At 45.0% G+C, this 14,703-nt stretch overlaps 1 protein-coding gene across 1 annotated transcript in view; it reads right to left on the reverse strand.

Annotated features, from left to right (window-relative positions):
* LOC128429190 (plexin-A4) overlaps nucleotides 1–14,703 on the reverse strand; it is a 120,208-nt gene that overhangs the window by 74,129 nt on the left and 31,376 nt on the right. Inside the window, exon 3 of the mRNA XM_053415470.1 lies at nucleotides 10,064–10,246. Within this exon, the coding sequence (XP_053271445.1) occupies nucleotides 10,064–10,246 (183 nt within the window). The remainder of the gene's footprint in view (nucleotides 1–10,063; nucleotides 10,247–14,703) is intronic.

Here is a 14,703-nt window from a genome sequence, read left to right on the forward strand (position 1 = left end):
ACGACAACATGTTAATTAGAGAAGAGGGGAGGGGAAGGAGGGAACGACGGAAGAAAGGGAGGGAGGACAGACTGACAGAGAAACAAAGGAAGCCGAGAAAGGGAGATATTGAGATAACGTGGAGCTCGAAAGAAGCGGAGAAGTCGAACGAGAAGTGAAAACACCACTTAAATGGTGGAAACTAAAAAGAGAGGAAAGGAGTTTAGTTAGTTTTTTTGCAGGTTTGATGTTGAGAATTGTAATTCACCTGCTGATGGAGCCAATCACTTTCCTTGTGTTCTCAGTTTTCTACAGATATTCAACTGAATGAATCACAAATTAAGCTTTTCCTTCCTAGTCTGGCAATGATTCGCAGGCATTTACAAGAATTATTGGCGCTGTGCATAGAGCAAAATTACTTTGTAAGCTACTGAATCAGCCTCATCAAACATGCTTTGCAGAAATAAACAACTGTTGTAAGCTGCAGATACTGACACACGAGATTCTGTTCTACACCGGCGCTTCTGAATCCTGAGATTTTCTGCAGAGTGGAAAAACGACGGGCAAATGAATGCTCGAGATCACAGCTCGGATCCTGGATTCCGTGTGAGCCCTTTGATTTGTTTTTGTCCCCGGCCCTTGACTCATCTTTCTCTGCAGCCGACCTTGTCTTAACCCTGAGCCGGCAACACATCAGAGGCGGCGGCAGTTCAAACTGCCAGGAAACAGAAAGATCAGGCTGAAGTTAGTCATTTTCTCTCTCTCAAACTTCTCGGCTGGCGTCGAGCCTTTCAAAGCTCCACGCACACACTGCACGAGAACGGCCACTCAAATCACTCACAGCTCAATAGGCTGCCACATACTGGTACTCCTCTCAATAGGTGCAGACTCACGAGAGCGCAATGAACATCGAACTCCATTTCACCACTCGCGCCCTCTCCTCCCATCAGACTGTTTCCCTTTACTCTTTCTTGACATTCTCTCCATCTCTGTAGCTTTTCGCCCATCATACTTGCTTGACAATTTTGCCCTCTTTACTCTTTAAGTGTCTCGGCTGTGCTCTCTCTCTCCCCTGCTTCCTATTTCATGATAGATCTGTATAAATAAAATAAAAAAATGCATCTCCGAGTACTGTGTCTGAATGCTAATTAAGTTTCAGGAGAAGGTTAGGAAAACATCAAAAGAAAAAAAGCGTTGAGTTGACATTCAGCGGTAGTTTAATTTGACTGCGGCTAATCAGCAAAGGAGAGCAAAGCAATATAAACAGAATTTAAGCAGTTAGACCGTAACACCACATGGAGCACAAGTCACTGCTGGAGGCTCACCTCTGTGCTGCAGCAGCACATGAGCTTATTGTAATCAAGTGCTTCTGACTTAGTGTGCAAAGTGTGTGTGCAAACATGGTGTCAACCTGCAGTGAAGCAGCTGGTGACCAAGGTGGGTGTCGTGTGTGTGTGTGTATGTGTGTGTGTGTTATTGTCGTGCTCAGCCCCTGGCAGTTCATCAATTATAAAGGAGCTCTGGAAAGGAAGGATAAGGCCAAGCTACAGCAATGGCATCTATAAATACACACCTGACACACTTGAGGTGAACATCTATTTTTGCATACTACACACACACACATACACACACATATGTGGACACGCTGAACGCACCAGGCAATGTCATCCACCTTATCGGGGCACTTTGTGTATCTGTTGAATCAGGAAGTCAGAGTGTACACTGGCTGCTCTCCGCCCCCCCGAGCACCATTTGATACTCTTATGTCTGAATCAGAGGGGAGATTGCTTCCCCCCCCTCGCTTTATCTCTGCATCCATCCATCTCTATACCATTTCTCTCTCACCCTCGCCATGTGTTGCACATTCAATCTACCAACAAGATATGCCTCTCACCATCTCACCATCTGTCTTCTCAGCTTCTCCATCATGCATCCATCCGTCTAACTGTCTCTCTCTTCATCTCCGCATCTTTTTCTCAACTCCACTTTTTCTTCATCCAGCCCCGTTCCCATTCCTGGTTTCTGTGCATTTCTCTTCATTCCCTCACTCCCTCCACCTCCGCTCCACACCTTTCCACGAGTGAAGGATGAGGCTTGAATACAACATGGGCTCTGCCTGCTGCGCAGTCAGGCTGCCTGGCTCCTGGATGAGCTTTTTCTTGGTGTTGGCAGCCGGATCGGGAAGCACTGTGGGGATTGTGAGCACTACCCTCTGATTCCCTTCCATTACTGGACCTCACTCCTCATTAACTCACATGATTTCCTGCACAGAACCCACTAATATATACGCAGAGTAAACCTGTGTACATGCCTGAAACACAAACTATCCACCAACTCTCAGCATCTTTCAGCAGGAAGCAAACATTGTGCACCAAGCAATTACCGATAGAACATGTATGGAGAAACAACTGGCCTGGAACAAAATAAGGGCAGAGAAAAGAGGGATAAGGTGAAGGGGAGTGGTGGGACGGCTGCGGGGGGTTCCCACTTACTCATTGCCCTTGACGTGACTTTTTTATCTCCACAACAGACAGCAGAGCGGAGCCGGGTAACAGACAGCGGTTAATACGGCGAGACGAAAACACCAACACACTAATGTTGTGTGTTCAATCAGCCTGAGAGAAGTGTGGTGGACGGCACCTGTCATCAAACACCGGCCCACTATCATCAGATCGGATCGTTGTGATGCACAGTGTCGACAGTGTGTGTGCAGCGCCGCGAGATTACCTGGGAAATATTTACAGTGAATCACAATATACTCTCAAAAGTGGTTTTGTGTGTCTGCGTGTGTGTCTGTGTGTGTGTGTGTCTTTGTTTGTGTGCGAGTCCTCCCCGCTGTTGATGCCTTCTATACATTCTATCCTATGCACGTAGAGCAGGATGTGCTGCCATGGCAACCCACGGCTGAGCATGCAGTGTGAGTTGCTGCACTAGTTGGTGTAGACGCAGCCAGTCACACACAAACACACAAACACTCTGTCTCTCTCTCTCTCTCAGACACACACACACACACGCTGAGGAATACTTAATAGTAAAAGGAAAATCGTCCCTCTAGTTTCTCCCCCTGGCGTCACCATTATCATCAGCGTCCCCTCTTCTGCATACCCCTGCACCTTCCAGCCTTCTGCTCCCTCCTTCCATTACCGACACAGCCTTTAGTATTACATAGCAGTATATGAGATTAACTCTGCAAATCATCTCAACACTGATCGATCGTCTGCATCTATTGATCTTTTAACTTGTTTATTCAGTTTCACCTTTACTTACAAATCTGAGACTTACAGCCATATAATATCCCCCCTCACTGGTTTCCCCACTATGCCTCCCATTACATCGGTTGAAAACATCTTTTAATATTAATACTTGCCTCTGGAGAATAGCGTTTCGAGGCAACACACCACTCTCTGCATGTGCCAATCCTTCCAGCCGCCTCTGACGCCCTTCACACCAGCACAAACTCAATATAGACACGTGGTTTGGTTTTGAAATCTATGTGGTCCATATCTTACAAACTATTTCAAGCTTGTATCTATCCTGGCACTGATTTAAACGGTGGTAAAGGACACCTGGGACTGTGGACTTGCACTGTGCCAACTGTATTTGGAAGTCAGTCTTTGACCCACTCAGCCATCACATCTCCCAGCATCTTCACCTTGTTGGCCTGCTTGGCACCAGCTCACGGACCATTCACCGCCTTCCTGTTTCATTGGCTTTATGGATTTGCTCGTACTGCATTTAAAGCACGATGAACTGTGTATGTTCTTGCCCCCGTCTCACGATTATTGGTTAAAGGCTGCACTTGATCTTTTGTGAAATTAGAAAAAAATTAAATGTTCCTTTAAAAGGCTCTTAAAATGTGCTAAAATTTGGCTGCGTTTCTCCGAACGTGTCAGATCCCTTTAGCTGGATGCAGTCCTCATCCGCTGAGTGGCCCCTTGCACGACTGCACCAACACCCTGCACCTGTTTTCATCAGTACAGGTCATGAATACTACATGTATGAAATCTGGTTGCATACAGCAACAGAAATAAGACCGTTGGCCAGAATGAATAGTTGTAACCACTGTACACACACACACACACACAATGCCTGTCTGTCCTGAAGCATATTTCATCATTAGCTGTAAGCAGTTAATCCTCTGCTCCACTGACCACGGATCAGCTCAGCCTATTTCAATAATCTGCATCTGAGGCTAACCAACCCATCACACACACACACACACACACACACACACACACACACACACACACACACACACACACACACACACACACACACACACACACACACACACACACACACACACACACACACACACACACACACACACACACACACACACACACACACACGCAAAACAAGGACACAATCAACCTACAAAACATATGGGATTTGTCCAGAGCAATACATCTCTCACGGAAAAGCTCCATCACCCACACACACGTGAATCCATCCATCTATTATCTGTGGTGCTGACAGACAAGCCAGTTAGTAAGACGAGTGTTTAGTTGATGAGACAGGGAGCGCCACAGAAATGCAACGTTAAGTGTGATTTTAATAAGTTGAAAAGAAAATAATTGGACATATATTTCAAATAATGTGGCACTGAAATCTCAACCATCTGGAGCAAATCTATCAGGTGGATTTTTTCCTAGTGCGCTCTTTTAACACCAGTAAGATTTTGAGTAGTTAATTGGAACCCGTTTCGTCGTTTATCTTCACTATTTCAAATTTAACAGATACGATTGGTCAAATAAACAAAAATTAAGTCCCCTCATTCAACTGCGATGGAGTATCAGGGTCGCTTAAAAAAAGAAGAAGATAATTAAGTCGTAATTTTACCGGGAAAAAGTCGTAATATTATGAGGATGAAGTCGTAACTTTTAAGGCAAGGTGTCATTTTAGTGGGGGAATGTCATCTGCATTAAAATGAAGACTGTGGAGCTTCTCGTTAAGCTGTACTTTAGTAGAAGTGCCACAAATAAAGAAATATAATCTGCACCACATTATCCAAGTACCAGGAATTTATACAGATTGTGCAAGAAACTGTGTCTCTTCTGAAAGGAGGAGAAAATTGCCTCTTTTGTGGAGGAAGAAATGTGGGAGATCCGTCGTATTTGACAGCTACTCCTAACAAGAAAATAAAATACAAAAATACATTTGATTGATGCGATGGAGTGAAGTGATTTTCTGTTATCTGTATGTCGTATGTATAGAGCCAAAAAGTGTTCACATGTGAGGCGTGAGTAGAAGGCGTGGGAGTAACTGTGAAGATTGACAAGGCATAGAAAACAACTGAGCGGAAGAATTTAATGTTAGCATGTTTGTGATGTAGCGGACAGGTGGTGAAAAGACATAGCAGGAGAGAGGAGTAATGAGACGAGAGAGAGAGAGAGAGAGTGAGGGAGGTGGGGGGCATATATATATAGAGAGAGAGAAACTGACAGAGGTGGAGTCAAAAGTGAACATGTGACCTTTCCCTTCTCAACAACAGAAACATTAACCATTCGGTTGGAATTGACCCGTTCCCCGCTCACGTCCTCTCACCTGACAACCTTAAGTGACATATCTCCCTCTGTCTCTACACTGACGCCAGATTTCCTCATCTTAGCTTTTTCCAATCACCGTCTTATCTCGCCCTCCATCTCTCTTCCTTGTCATGCAAATTATTACCCCCCGTCCGTCGCCTTGTTTTTTCTTTTTGAGCGGGACAGATAAAAAGCAGTGACAGCGGTTATAAAGTTGAATGAATTGTCGCAGCCTAACAACTCTGCTCTTTGCCTTTGGCCAAATACTGAAAAACGCTCTGTGGGAAAGAGGCTTCTTCTCTCCTCGTCTTTTTACCCCTTCTGAGCCATCGCTCCTGGAGGCATTCGCTTTGACAGCGCCGCGTACAAACTGGTAATATCTGAATAATGGAAAACACATTTATCCTCCGTTTTCTTCAGCCTCACTGTCTTCGCAGTTAGCTGCTCATTGTGCTGAGCACCAATGCTCCCCCATCGGGATTGACAGAGGGGAGATGCATTAGCACCTCAGCAGGAGGCTCTCAATCTCATCTCTTCCCTCTGTACTTCCATCCCTTCACACCACTCTCCTGTCCCCTGGTCCACCTCTCCATCCGCGGGCCCCGTGGAGGTACCTGGGCCGCCTTTGTCCAGCAGTGTGTGCGTCAGCTGGTGTGCGAGTGCAAATTGTCCACCGATGCATGCGTGTGTGCTTATCTCAATACATGCAATCGTGTGCCCACACAAGCATGAACCTCACATGCTAATGTGCAGCATGACCAGATGACCATGAACTAACCAAAGCCTGCAGGGGGTTACGGCTTTCCCCTTGACCTGCTGGTGTGCAATGACCCGCAGTAAATGGGTTTAAACCTTTCCCAGTCAAAGTCTTTTATCTCCATCACATCTCCATCTCCTCCTTAAGGCACAGACCACCACACACCAACTGACCAACAGACAGAAGCCATATGGTCCATTCACTTGCATTGGCAGGAGGTGGCCATCAAAGAGCTCTCACGTTAACTCCGCTCAGCCACAGACGGGCCCAGCGAGGGAGGGAGACACATGAAGGGAAAGGGAAGACGGGGGAATTATGAGGCGAGGGCAAATAGAGGTGGAGAGTGGGAGGGGAAGCGGCGGAATAAGAGGAGAAGGAGGTGGGGAGTGGTGAAGAGTAAAGAGGGGGAGACATTCTTTCGATTGAAAAGAGGTGGAAATGGAAAGAGTTATTGAAAAGACGTGGACGTGAGCAGATCATAGAAACCCAGTGAGGCTTTTTTTTTGCAGCCCTGTTCAGAGACAGTGAAGGATGAACGTGGCTGCAGCCGTGGGCATGTGCAGAATTCAACTGATTTGACAGCGCTGCCTGTTTTATGCTGACAGGAGGGTGTTATACAACTCAGCTTATAGACTGTGTCAATATGGTCTTTACACGGCACAGCCATTCAGAGCCAGAGACATTTGAGGATAGGGTTTGTTTCAATATATAACGTTGTGAGGACAAACTCAAAACTGGCAGATCCTGACAGCTAAGTGGAGACATTCTGGCTTGTCCCTGCTTGCTTTTTGGGGCTTTTATTTATATATATATATATATATATAAAGTGAATTTCTTTTGTTTCTTTCTGATCCAGCCTTAGTTCCCAGACTCAGTTCTGCTTTCCCACGGCCTCACAATGATTTTTCTGCTCTATTTCCAGAACAACATGACAATACAACCCCCGCAACCACAATCATCTCCAGATTTTCACAGAGGGATGGCTTCACCAGCACCAGCTCTGTCTAGACTCCGGGGAGAACCTGTCTCATATCTTTTCCTCATGGGCCGACGTTACAAGACAATAAGGGGCCTGAAACCCATGTGGTTCTCTTTTACCATCTGAAATATACATCTGCGACTGATCTCCTGTTTAGGTTGAATTTAAGGTAAGGGCTGGGGTTTGATACACACTTGTGTTACTTAAAGTTAAGTTTAAGGGTTAGAGAATAAATACGGCCCTTATATACAACCATGTCTGTACTCTGATCCACCAGAGCAACTTTACTCTTACTCCGATTCCATAAAGCTATTTCACAAGCAAATTTAATTTAATTCACTCCACTTCCCGTCCGACTCCGCTTCATGATGTCATAAACGTGAGCCTGTAAACACGAACATTGAGCTCACCCAAACATCACAGCATTAAAGTCCATCCACTTTCTTTTACTGTAATGCTTATATTTACTCAGGACAGTGTGTTAGTCACAGGATCATAAATAACACGGGGGGGGGGGGGGGGGGGGACAGTGTGAGAGAAGATCTGAGCAAAAGGAGGGGGAGGAGGAGAAGGAGGAGGGCTGATGGCTGGAAGAAGTGAGATGGAGGAGTGTGTATAAATCAACATCCATTAGCTGAGGGGTTATAAAGTCACTGATGAAGGAGGTGGACTGAAACTCGGGCCTTTTATTGTCTTGTTGTTGTCTTTTATTGCCAGTGATGTCATCTAATGGTATACAGCTAACGACAGGGGAGGGGAAGTATGTACATGGGAGGGGAGGATGGGGCAGTAATGGGCCTTTGTGCAAGTTGTGCACGCCCGTGTTGACACGGGATATTGATCACCTTTTGTCCTTGAGCTTTTCTGTGCCTGAATCTACCACATGTCCAAAATCGGATCTTCAGCCACGTCCAGCTTGAACGAGAACTTCGCCAAATCCCTGCAGATTGTCTCGAGTGCCAAAATGTGGGTTTTTGAGAGGGATGTCTGGAGAGAGGCTGGGGGGGAAAGAAGGAAGGAGAGAAGCCCGAAAGATAACCAGGAACAGAATTTGTTTTTAACATCCTGAAGCAAAAACAATAGTCAGGAAAAACCTCTTGTTATACTTGAACCAGTCAAAGCCACTAAATGTCCCCCTTGCTAACACACTCATCATCAGGGACGAGCAATAGCCGTTAAATATGATTACGGTATTTCCCCTGCTTGAAACATCTGCGTCGGTTATCGTCTTAAAAAAGAGACACACTGTTCAAAACAACAGCAAACACAGGCAGGGGCAGTAATCAGCAAAAACCAACAATACTAAAACACACACGCCAGCTGTCGGAGGGAATATCTAGAGGTAATAAACATTTATCTAACTTAACGTCAGCTAGTTAAATCTATCTTTCTCTTCTCTTCCTTCTTATTTTCTTCCTCTTCTCTCCCTCTGGCCTTGGCGGATTGTCGCCACATGATTTTTCTCCAAGTGTCTGGTGTTTGTTAAAAGCATTCTGCGGAGTTGTGTAATTGTGACTTCATTGACGACATTGCACCAGCTGCAATAATGCTGTGGCAATGGGCAGCTGCTGCAAAAATGTATAAAGCAGAAACAGCACGGTGCACTGGTGGAGATAAAACCTGCCGACATTTGTTTCTTGATCTGGACCCAATAACATCTTTGTATTACTCTCCGTGTCTTTCTTCCATTAAGCCTGAGATCTGTCTCCTCTGCTTCCCCCAGTCCCTCCATCCTTCTCTCCCTCCTCCTCTCCATGCAATGCTAGTTTCCCCGAGCCTGTGATGCTCCGGCTCCCCCGGCAAATCGGTCTCAGTCACGGCCGTATGATGTTGTTGTGCGTGTGTGTCCGAAAGGGAAGGTAGAAGCCGAGGAGCTACCACACTTCAATCACACCTTGTTGTAGCAGCGCATCATCCCGTTAGCGCAGAAAGGGGCTGCGGCACCGGGGCATGAGAGAGGAGTGTGAGGTGGAAGCAACAACACGACAAAACTAACTAATCCAGGGGTGTTTAACTTTGAGAAGACAAATCTTGTTTTCGCCGGGAGCTTTGTATCAGGGTTAGGGTTTTTCAACGAGGACACAGTCATGGTCTGAGTTGGATCACAACTAATGCAATTTTCCAGCACAGACCATTATCGTTTCCTTTAATATCAAATAATGTGAATATAATCTAGTTTTCGACACAGAGTCAGTAAACAAAAATGTCAAATAACTGTGACTCGCGGCCTGGTGTACTGATAAGATGTTTAATGCAGTTAAATAAATCTCTTAAACGATGTATTACTTCCTATTCTGATCCTTCAAATTGCCTCGAGAAACAGATAAGAAACTTTGTTGAATCGATTCGGCAACATGCTGATCTGTGCTGTCTAGCAAGTTCTGCAACATGCTGATGTGAGCTGCAATCCGCCCCCAGGGCTCTGGATTCTGTACGAGTCCAAAGTGAAGGGAAAGTACAGCAGATCCTCCTGATGCTGCTGCATACTGAGGTGTATGTGAGATATATGGTGCAGTGGATGAGGAGGATGTTGAGAGATACCAGATAGGCTTGTCTCTTGGAATACAACCCCCCTCAGGGGCTCTCCGGATCCCCCTTCCTCGTATACACACACACACTCTCCCTCCTTTCACTCTCCCTCTTTTTCATGCACACACACCTCTTCCACTTGCAAATACAGCTAACTCAGCTGATTTGCCTGAAAGTCAATCTGCCTGACTACTATGATCCTTCCTCCGAGGCAGTCCCCAATTCCCAGGCTTTGGTGCACATTCAACAGAGAGAAACCAAATCTCCGCTACAGCTCTTCCCCAGCCTTACCTTCTTGACACGGCCACTTTTTGTGCCCACGAAGACGAGCGAGTGGTTCTTGTAGACGTAGGCGATGACGGAGGACATTTTGTCGTTGGCGTCGGAGAAGAGGGGCTTGCCGTGCACCATCTCGGACACGCCCAGCGGCGCGTTCATGTCGAGGCCGCAAAAGTCATCGTCTATGGTCAAGAGCTGCAGGTGCAAAAGAAGAGAGGGATTAGTTAGACAGTTTTTTCTCATGGATACAAGGCTTATAAATGTATTCTAAATTTAAAGTAAAAGTCACTGCTTGGACAATAATTTGTGTGATGAGCAGAGGGAGAAAGGTTTGGGGGGGTGTCCTGCATTACAGATCATGCTACTCCAGAACAAATGACCCAGGAGCTCAAGATGAATAAAAATCATATTGTCTAAGTTTGGAGTGTGTTTCCACGAGGAGCTGATAGGGATAGAGGTGAACAAAGATTAGTGAGAGAACGAGTGTGTGCGTCTGGAACACACTGCGGAAACAAGTGTGAGAGTAAGAAGTGAGAAGACTGCAGTCAGGCTCCAGCTCTGCACTAACGCCGGAGGCTGCTCTGTCAGGCACAATTCCCCCCCCGTCCACCCGACGCAACAGCAACTGCAGCAACAGCAGTGCCGCAAGATATGCACAGTGAAATGATTCAAAGTGAACCGAGTGGAGGAAGAAGAAGAAAAATAAAAGGTGCTACGTGGTCACATGGCTCTGAGGCAAAGACTATGCATCTAAATAAATTAAGTATGAAAGAACAGATTCAGGAGGAGCAGAAGACCTGATGGAGGTTTATCTGTTATGATCGCTCCGAGGACACGCCGCTCTGATTTTATGATTATTTACAGACCAGTGTTTTTTCATGTTTCGTGACTTTCTGTATTTGTGTTTTGCGTGCATGTGCTTTATGATGACTGGGGGGGGACATTCATACCAGTGACTGTGGGCAGGATGACTTATGGGCTCTGATAAGAGAATAATAGTGCTGGGGATTGGTCATTACTCTGTGTGTATGGGTGGATTTGAAACACTGAGTTTTGGACCGAAGCAGCCGCGTCTTGATTAATAGCTGAGCAAAGTGATGTGTGGAAAAATAAAAAATATATCTGTTGGCAGTAGTTAGATGAAATCCTAGATGTGAGATATGGTGTCCACGTGTGACTGTAATGACGTGATGGATGCATTGAGTTACGGATGGATTGGAAAGTTGCTTTGTCGAGATTGAATTGTAATTTATCATATCAGATACAAGGAGATTGCACGTAAAGATGGACGACGTGACAGCTCCCCAAATTTTTAAAAGTGATTATATAAATATATTACACCTTAGAATAAAACAAGGCAAAAAAAAGATAACATAAATGAGAGTATTAAAAAAAACGAGGTTTTACAAAGAAACCGTCCCGTAAAGTAAAATAACATAAACGTAAATCCTTTGGTAAATTTCGTGGGCTTTACAATGACATTTCTGCAGTGTGATAAAGAAAAAGGTGAACAGGGATTTATGGGATGTTTTGTTTCATTCGGCTAAGAACCAACAATAACCTAACCTTTTTAGATTTTTACATGCAGATGCTTAGCGGAGCTGTCAGAGGTGGCAGAGGGTCTTTTAGTAAATGTCTTATTTTCCCTTCCTGGAAGTGCACCCCCTGGACTCAATCAATCAATCTCGCAAGTGTCTCCTCACAACCTTTCACTAAAGGCCATCATCATCAGAAGCCTCAGACCGAGCCACAGAGGAAATATGGGGTCTGCTTTCATTAGACAAATGGAACGTGGCTGGTCTAGGCCACAATGCCCTCCAGGCAATAACACGGTGGGGGGGTTATATGAAGTGGTGCGAATGATCGATAGAGATGACTTAGATTTGATCATGTCATATGGTCCGAGGGTTGAGATGAGGATGAAAAGCAACAGCGTATGGATTCAGGGGAGAGATGACAATGGAAGGTTGTGGTGCCAAAGACGGTAAACACAGGTGAATACTGGTGCATTTAAAATACGTATTTTTTCCCTGTTTGACCTTTTCAGAATGAGCTACTGCCTGGAACACTCTCTCTGTCCTGCAAGTCGTCTGGCGGCTCGCTGCTCGACCGGGGTCACTCGAAGGCGATGCTTCATAATCAAGACAATTCCCCGAAGCCGCCACTGATCTGCACCAGTGTCCAGTTACTGCAGGTTTAGGCAATAAAGCACTTTTTCTGAGCAATCCTTCATATTCCTTGTTTGGTGACAAAGATAAACAGCCCCTGTGTGTTGCCATCGGTTGTAAAGGAGCTTCATTGTCCCCGGGGTTAAAGGTTAAAAGGGTTTATCAGAGGCAAAGGGAGCAGTTTGTAGTATTTGGGGGTCTACGTGATTAAACGCTTCCTCAAAATATAATAAATGTGAAGCCACTTCCCCCAAGATTGATTGCTTTAGCATTTCCATCGTTAAAGAAAAGAAAAATGACATTACATGAGTTTCTGTCGATGTGTAGACCTGGACTAGAATCTTTTTCATGTGTGTGTTTTCATCTTTTGTCTCCTGCCGGTTGCCAATCACAGCCGCCATCTCTGTCCCGCATTCTGCAATCTAATGAAATACACTTTCTATCCGTCAGTCCTTCAGCGAGGAGACACATTTTCATTACAGCGCCACCGTAACATGACATTTGTAGTTGTGATGCCGAAGACGTGTCTGGTCTGAATCCAAAATAATATCAGTGTAGCCCCCCCGACGTCGTCTACCATAAGACAAGGCTGTCAGTGCTTTCATCCTGTTCTCTGGCCCTTGTCTTAACTATTGTTTACTGCTTTCTCTCTCGACTACTTCTGTCTGAACTTCTGATGGCCAATGCCCTGTGAGACCTTGAGGATGCCTTTTAAATCCTCTTTGTCTCCGTCTTTAGGTGGAGTCCCCCTCCCGTAATGCACGTGTGTTGGATTTCTGCAAAGACCCATATTATTAATGAATGTAGGACTCAAAAGGTTCTAATATTACAAGTGGTACCAACCACTCACAGATTAAAAGGTACAGTATTTAACATCTGTCTAATTTGCATTTGAAATATGCTCAAAAAGATATCTAAATGGAGGTTCACTCAAAGATGTCGGTGACCCACACTCTGAGCGCAAAATGCAGACTCACACTTTATTTTCTATTCCTCAATATTACTAATAATTATCATTAAACATACATCATTAATTGCTATTCAATTAATTTATAAAGTTAATTCAGTTTTTACTCTAGAACTTGTTTTACTGATCCTGGAGCAGTGGTGGTGATATTTCCCAGAAACCCTGAAAGTGACAAGTAGGAAAAAAACTCACTGCCTACAAACTTCTCCATGTATGGGAGCTGCAGGTTTACAAGTCAAAGAAATTATTACTGCCACTGATACCATTAGTTGTACACATCTGATTCAAGAGTGCAAATCTTGAACCCTTCAAACTAGAAGGTCAGTTCTTGCTCAGGTCTGGTTTAGGGTTCCAGTCCCACTGCGCAGCAACGGAGGGGCTACTCCCGAAAGACAGAGGGACAGGGAGGCAGAGTCCCTGTGTTTGGACAGAGGCCAGGCCGGCGAGGCAGAATCAGGTCACTCTCAGCCATATCCATCTCTGTGCTTCTGTCTTCCTGCCAGCGCCGGCACAAAGAGAGCTCTCTTCTGGACTGTGCAGAGGGATCAGCCGATACAGAGCGCAGAGAAAGAGAGGGGGCAGTGAGCGCGCGCGGAAGAAGAGAAGAGTTGCTCGACGCGATTAGAGGGGAGTGAAAGAGATCCGCTCTCCGACGCTCTCTGATGTACGGCCTAATCTGGGGCTCGCGCTGCTGTGAAGGCCCCGTACCATTGGCTGGGAGTTCACAAAGTTAATGATACACATTAAACCACCGGGACGTTTCGCTTCATGTCGCTGCTCCATCGTGGGAGGATCCAAAGAGTCAGTTTTCCTGCACCTCCAGCCATTCTCTTTTATTACGGTGATTATGCTGCATGTGCCAGTTTCAAACACTTTCTTTACCTCTTTTATTTTAACAACTCGGTGCTTGTTTTACTGGGGAGTTATTGATGACTATATGGAAATATCCCCTTACAAAGAAAAACTGTATGGGTGGAAATGTATTCTTGTGGTCGTTCTTTAATGAGCACTTAGGCATTCAATATTTTTCCTCTAGTCCCACTGTGCTAGAGGAAGGACCTGCTAGGATGATTGGCAGCACTTGAGAATTATGTCACGACTAAGTGGGTTTGCGACGTTCTTTTCGAAGACATAATGTCAACATTCAATTTGCCTATAATAAAACATTGACTGTGTGAGTCCTGCTGAAGTCACTCTGAAGGAAAGCATCTGCTAACAGGGTATTGATTACTGGCTATATATTATGATATGCAGGAAAACGTGTCAATGATCTCAAGGCATCTAAAGTACATAAGCTGGAATCATAGGCTTTATGCTGCATGTATTTGGTGCTGAATTTCATATTCATTGAATATTTTACTCAATGATATATTTGTGCATGGAAATAGATGAATTAGACCATTTGAATGAAAACTGGTTTATGTTTTTTTAAGTGTTTATCTCCAAAGATTCAAATAGGGAATGAAAAGTATCAGGAGGAAGACACATACTAAACCTGCACACTCGCTGTTTATACC

Source organism: Pleuronectes platessa, chromosome 22 (genome assembly GCF_947347685.1).
Source record: "Pleuronectes platessa chromosome 22, fPlePla1.1, whole genome shotgun sequence".
Taxonomy (NCBI): Eukaryota; Metazoa; Chordata; class Actinopteri; order Pleuronectiformes; family Pleuronectidae; genus Pleuronectes; species Pleuronectes platessa.